This window comes from Paramormyrops kingsleyae, unplaced genomic scaffold, assembly GCF_048594095.1.
Source record: "Paramormyrops kingsleyae isolate MSU_618 unplaced genomic scaffold, PKINGS_0.4 ups60, whole genome shotgun sequence".
NCBI lineage: Eukaryota > Metazoa > Chordata > Actinopteri > Osteoglossiformes > Mormyridae > Paramormyrops > Paramormyrops kingsleyae.
Genome location: NW_027325998.1, coordinates 53909 through 60722, shown reverse-complemented (window position 1 = coordinate 60722; position 6814 = coordinate 53909). Strand labels below are relative to the sequence as shown.

General features: G+C 38.6%; 1 protein-coding gene across 1 annotated transcript; it reads left to right on the top strand.

Moving 5' to 3' along the window:
• Positions 1–1232: 1232 nt before the first annotated feature.
• On the top strand, positions 1233–3544 carry LOC140586435 (uncharacterized). The gene is made up of 3 exons (XM_072708273.1): positions 1233–2051; positions 2141–2286; positions 2393–3544. Exons 1-3 carry the CDS (start codon positions 1814–1816, stop codon positions 3083–3085), a joined length of 1077 nt encoding a protein of 358 aa, XP_072564374.1. The 5' UTR covers positions 1233–1813; the 3' UTR covers positions 3086–3544.
• The last annotated feature ends 3270 nt before the right edge of the window (positions 3545–6814 follow it).

The window sequence follows — 6814 nt, the reverse complement described above, 5'->3', positions numbered from 1 at the left end:
GATAATGTACAGGCAGCCGGTAATTATCGCGAAATAAGCCCCGACAGTGTGATACAAGAAGCGGAGAGTCTTGTATCACACTGAAGGGGCTTATTTCGCGATAATTACTGGCTGCCTGTACATTATCCCTTACTTACACGGCTACTTGCCACATAAGGAAAAAAACTGGACATGAATATGAATTTGAAACATTGGCGTCGGGTCCTGATCACACGGTCGGGGCTTATTTCGCGATAACTACCGGCTGCCTGTACATTATCCCGCTTATTACACGACTCTCTGGAATGCTTGATTCTGATTGGTCAGTTGAGACATTTGCAGGTTCGTTCTTTTCAAATAATAACCGCTCTTTTCAAATAATAACCGCTCCAAAGTAATAACCCCTAGCCGCTACTACTTGTATGTTTAAAATGTTAGTCACGTTGTACTAATTATCGCGAAATAAGCCCCTTCAGTGTGATACAAGAAGCGGAGGGTCTTGTATCACACTGAAGGGGCTTATTTCGCGATAACTACCGGCTGCCTGTACATTATCCCTTACTTACACGGCTACTTGCCACATAAGGAAAAAAACTGGACATGAATATGAATTTGAAACATTGGCGTCGGGTCCTGATCACACTGTCGGGGCTTATTTCGCGATAACTACCGGCTGCCTGTACATTATCCAGTTTATTACACGGCTACTTGCCACATAAGGAAAAAAACTGGACATGAATATCAGAATAACTTTATTGTCATTGTGACAAGTACAATGAAATTAGGTGCAGTCCCCATGTCGGACATAGAAAATTATATAAATAAGGAAAAATAAAATAAGGAACAAACATATGTACCCAAATACAAAAACATAAATTATAGTCAGTGTAGACAACATTAACTCTACACGAGACAATATATGAATATGAATTTGAAACATTTTCTTGGCATATTTGTTTTAAATTAACATTTTTATCTTTCCGCGAAACGATATAGTACGACGTGACTAACATTTTAAACATACAAGTAGTAGCGGCTATGCATTATTACTTTGGAGCGGTTATTATTTGAAAAGAGCGGTTATTATTTGAAAAGAACGAACCTGCAAATGTCTCAACTGACCAATCAGAATCAAGCATTCCAGAGAGTCGTGTAATAAGCGGGATAATGTACAGGCAGCCGGTAGTTATCGCGAAATAAGCCCCTTCAGTATGATACAAGACTCTCCGCTTCTTGTATCACACTGTCGGGGCTTATTTCGCGATAATTACCGGCTGCCTGTACATTATCCAGTTTATTACACGGCTACTTGCCACATAAGGAAAAAAACTGGACATGAATATCAGAATAACTTTATTGTCATTGTAACAAGTACAACTAAATTAGGTGCAGTCCCCATGTCGGACATAGAGAATTATATAAATAAGGAAAAATAAAATAAGGAACAAACATATGTACCCAAATACAAAAACATAAATTATAGTCAGTGTAGACAACATTAACTCTACACGAGACAATATATGAATATGAATTTGAAACATTTTCTTGGCATATTTGTTTTAAATTAACATTTTTATCTTTCGGCGAAACGATATAGTACGATGTGACTAACATTTTAAACATACAAGTAGTAGCGGCTATGCGTTATTACTTTGGAGCGGTTATTATTTGAAAAGAGCGGTTATTATTTGAAAAGAACAAACCTGCAAATGTCTCACCTGACCAATCAGAATCAAGCATTCCAGAGAGTCGTGTAATAAGGGGAGGTTAATGGCATGTCCCAGCAGTATATATATTGGGGTGTTTTGCATGTTTTTCTAATTGCTTTTTCGACATGGAGACTCCAGCGAAGAAAATGAGGATGGACACAGACGTAGTCAGTGGCTATATCCACTCTATCTCAGCATTAAAATTCACCACTAAAAACAGAGGTTTTTTTAATGCTGTACTACAGACTGGACGTGAAGAATTTCACGATGTGACCATCTTCAGTCCGAGAAAGCGTGCGCTGTTCAGCCAAGCTTCAGATAATGGCACGGCAATACGCCTGACACATGTCAGAAAGGCTTTGAGTAAGTATTGCTTTACAGAGCACAGTTTTCCAGGACATGGTTGTTACTGAGTATGTATTAATGTCTGTTGGGTTTTTTTTTTTTGGTAGGTTTTAAAGGCACGTCTGACTTCGACGTGATGGGGAACCAGTTGACCGAGCTGTCTGTAACGAAGGTGACGTTTCCTTTTCGGAAACCTGCAGCACCCGTTAGGCAGACACTGGTTGATGTCACAGCTCTGCCGGCAGGCAAGAAGGTGCGTTTAAGAATAAGTTTGCAATGACAATGTACACCTTTTGTAAAATTTCGCTATTTCTGGATGAGAAGTTTAGAAAAGTAATGACTGGTGTTCATTCCTATAGGTGCCTTTGGTGAAAGCCAAGGTCGTGGCAGCGTCATTGCAGAAAACTGTAAGCATTAGAGGCAGCGACAAAGAGGTGAAGAGATTCACAGTCTTTGATGGAACTGCCCAGATGAGTCTTTGCGTTTGGGAGAGACTGATCCATGACGTGGAGGTTGACTCATCTTACGTCTTTACGGAGCTTTCGACTAGAGTTTTTGAAGGGAAAGTGGAACTAACAACAACCGTAGAGAGCATGATTGAGAAGATCTGCGATTTGGATGTGGGAGACGCGGACGCTGTACAAGAAGAGGAATCGGTTGTGACGGTGAAGGCTTCCATATGTGGAGCTGAGATTAAGGCAAGCCTGAAGTGTGCCCTGTGTGGAAGCCGGCAGGATACTTGGGACAGCCAGAGCAGGTTTGCACGATGCCAGAGCTGCAGGATGCTGCAGAAATCGGGGGCATTTTCAAAAGTATTACGCGGAACTTTAAAAGTGAAAAATGATGACGGCGCAGATTATACATTGACTGTCGGACACTGTACTCTGGTGGACTATTTAAAACGACGGAATATAACATCATTAATGGACAAAGAGGAAGCTATTGAAGAGCATCTTCTTTTTGAGGAATGCCTTCAGTTCTCTTTTGACGACGAATGCAACGTTTCTTCTATTGTAGACATTGCAGATAGCGCAGTCCCTTCGTCTAGCTAGAGATGTGATGACTCGCCGGAGTAGTTTGTTTTGTATTAGCGTGATCTGTTTTTAGTTTAATATGTTTGTTGTGTTGCTCTGACAGTCTGAGCGTGAAGTTTTGATGTTTTTTGTATAAAGTTTGTGTAAATAGCAGTAGTATATGACTACTTGTACTGTACATTACTGTTGCTGTGAGCGTGACGTTTTGAAGTTTTTTGTATAAAGTTTGTGTAAATAGCAGGTGTATAGGGCTACTTGTACTGTACATTACTGTTGCTGTGAGCGTGAAGTTTTGAAGTTTTTTGTATAAAGTTTGTGTAAATGGCAGTAGTATGGGACTACTAATTGTACTGTACATTACTTCTTGTTTGACCTATTTGTTTGTGACATGACAGTTTGTATTACATGAGAAGGGCGAATTCGGTTGTATTTTGGTTTGTGTTTTATGTGTTATAAAGTAAAACCACGTCAAATTGACTGTGAATGTTTCATGTTTTTGAAGTTGTTTGGGTTTAAAGGCAAATCGTACTATGGGAATGTTTGTTTGTGAACTTCATTATGATTTAAAATGTTCTATTTATTGAGAGGAGAGCATATACATACTGTATGTAGCCAAATCGACCTCTCATGAAAATATACTGTTCATTTGTATAGCTCATTTTCATAACATTAAATTGTGTCAAAGCCCGCATTTTCTGAGCTAATGAACAGTGCAGGCGATTTGCTTAATTGTATTTTGTTAGACTACACTTATTACAAGCTTGCCAAATATGTTAGTTTCACAGTCTAATATATCAGAAAATGTTTGTAGTTTAGAATATGTAATTACAACATATTGACACACATTCGCCGACAGGGGGACGTGTTTTTACGGTTCTAATTGGCTGCCGTACTGTACGTGACCGCTTCCAGGTGTCCGCTATACAAGGCTTGTATTTTAGATTTTGCTGCTGGCGTTGCAAGAGGTAAGTGTATTTGTAATATTGTCTGACGGCAGATCTTTTTAACTGTAGTTTGTTTACGATTTGGTGTTTTCTGTTTTTAGATGGTTTAAGTTGTGCTAAGGTTTCTTTAGTATCATTCTCAGTTCAGTCTTGGTTTTACAAAAGCAATTAATAATCGCTGGGAAGCGTTTATTAAATACGCGTGTCTGTCGTACAAATCGATTGTAGGTTTGCGACCGAAACTAAACGCATAATGCAGTCCAGTTTTAATGTTTTAGATAGGCGTACCTCAGTTTTAAATAAATAAACTTTATTTTCGTTTACTAACATTTAGCCCGGACTGCCTACAATAAGACATGTTATCGGGTTAAGCAAAAACGAAGCATTCTGAAACAGCCAGGCGATGTTTGAAATCTTGATGTTTTGAATCCTTCTGTGTTATTAAAATTCGATTAGTAGTTATTGTTTACAACAAGGGATTTACCGCAAACGGCACGCAAATGATTGCTTTTTGGTCAGTGTCGGAGTTGTACTTTATTACTTTTTTAATTGGGTTATCATATGCTCTTTGTCAGCCGAAGGTGTTTTTAGTTGTATGTTAAAGGTTTGCTGCTATATGCTTTAAGAGCTAAGTCTGTGGAATTTATTAATTTAGACTAAACTAACTTCATAAAGGGATAAACTGGTTAAGCATTAATTGGGCATAGGCGAAGACGCCTTTCTCTTGTTTAAGCTCAGTAGACATTCGCCGACAGGGGGACGTGTTTTTACGGTTCTGATTGGCTGCCGTACGTGACCACATTCCCCCGCCATAGCAAGGCTTGTCTTTTTGATTTTGCTGGTCGCGTTGCAAGAGGTAAGAATATAGGCTATGTAATATTGTCTGACGACACATCTTTTTAATTGTAGTTTGTTGACGACTTGCTGTTTTCTGTTTTTAGATGGTTTAAGTTGTGCTAAGGTTTTTTTTAGTATCATTCTCAGTTCGGTCTTTGTTTTATAAAAGCAATTAATAATCGCTGGGAAGCATTTATTAAATACGCGTGTCTGTCGTACAAATCGATTGTAGGTTTGCGACCGAAACTAGACGCATAATGCAGTCCAGTTTTAACGTTTTAGTAGTTTTAGAGCGCCTGTTATTACTTAGGTATTATCTGCGGTTTAATTGACTATAGGCCTACTCGGTGAAGACTAAAAAGCGGGCAAACAGTGAAATATAGCCATGAATATAAATAGTTTTACGAACGGCTGCGGTCAGTTTCAGAAAGCAGCATTTCCTCTTTCGCTGGATTGCTTGTTGTTGGATTTTAGATAGGCGTACCTCAGTTTTAAATAAATAAACTTTATTTTCGTTTACTAACATTTAGCCCGGACTGCCTACAATAAGACATGTTATCGGGTTAAGCAAAAACGAAGCATTCTGAAACAGCCAGGCGATGTTTGAAATCCTTCTGTGTTATTAAAATTCGATTAGTAGTTATTGTTTACAACAAGGAATTTACCGCAAACGGCACGCAAATGATTGCTTTTTGGTCAGTGTCGGATTTGTACTTTATTACTTTTTTAATTGGGTTATCATATGCTCTTTGTCAGCCGAAGGTGTTTTTAGTTGTATGTTAAAGGTTTGCTGCTATATGCTTTAAGAGCTAAGTCTGTGGAATTTATTAATTTAGACTAAACTAACTTCATAAAGGGATAAGCTGGTTAAGCATTAATTCGGCATAGCGGCGAAGACGCCTTTCTGAGGCGGACATTTTGTTTAAGCTCAGTATAGACATTCGCCGACAGGGGGATGTGTTTTTAGGGTTCTGATTGGCTGCCGTACGTGACCGCTTCCCCCCGCCATAGCAAGGCTTGTCTTTTTGATTTTGCTGCTAGCGTTGCAAGAGGTAAGAATATATGTAATATTGTCTGACGACACATCTTTTTAATTGTTGTTTAAATTGTTGTTTGTTGACGATTTGCTGTTTTCTGTTTTTAGATGGTTTAAGATGTGCTAAGGTTTTTTTTTAGTATTCTCAGTTCGGTCTTGGTTTTATAAAAGCAATTAATAATCGCTGGGAAGCATTTATTAAATACGCGTGTCTGTCGTACAAATCGATTGTAGGTTTGCAACCGAAACTACTAACATTTAGCCCGGACTCCCTACAATAACACATGTTATCGAGTTAAGCAAAAACGAAGTATTCTGAAACAGCCTGGCGATGTTTGAAATCCTTCTGTGTTATTAAAATTCGATTAGTAGTTATTGTTTACAACAAGTGATTGTCAGCCGAAGGTGTTTTTAGTTGTATGTTAAAGGTTTGCTGCTATATGCTTTAAGAGTTAAGTCTGTGGAATATTAATTTAGATTAAACAACTAACTTTATAAAAGGATAAGCTGGTAAAGCATTAATTCGGCATAGCGGCGAAGACGCCTTTCTGTGGCGGACATTTTGTTTTCGCGGCAGACATTTTCTTTACGCTCAGTAGACATTCGCCGAAAGGGGGACTTGTTTTTACGGTTCTGATTGTCTGCCGTACGTGACCGCTTCCAGGTCTCCGCTATAGCAAGGCTTGTGTTTTAGATTTTGCTGCTCGCGTTGCAAGAGGTAAGAATATATGTAGTATTGTCTTTGTGCCATTGCACTACTAAGAATGGTACAGTGCAAAATCTGTCTGTACGTTTATGGGAAGTTTATCATGCAGCTGCATATACTAATGAAATGTATGTACAAATGCACCTGTCAATCATTAACTGATGCATGTTGTCTTTGTAGACTGAAGGGCTGTGATATCACAGGAATCAAAAGTAAATATTTTT

Bases quoted from the DNA above. Each gene is read 5' to 3' on its own strand.
- LOC140586435 (XM_072708273.1), top strand. From the start codon at position 1,814: ATGGAGACTCCAGCGAAGAAAATGAGGATGGACACAGACGTAGTCAGT. The intron at 2,052-2,140 runs GTAAGTATTGCT...TTTTTTTGGTAG, and splicing joins ACATGTCAGAAAGGCTTTGA to GTTTTAAAGGCACGTCTGAC. The intron at 2,287-2,392 runs GTGCGTTTAAGA...TCATTCCTATAG, and splicing joins CTCTGCCGGCAGGCAAGAAG to GTGCCTTTGGTGAAAGCCAA.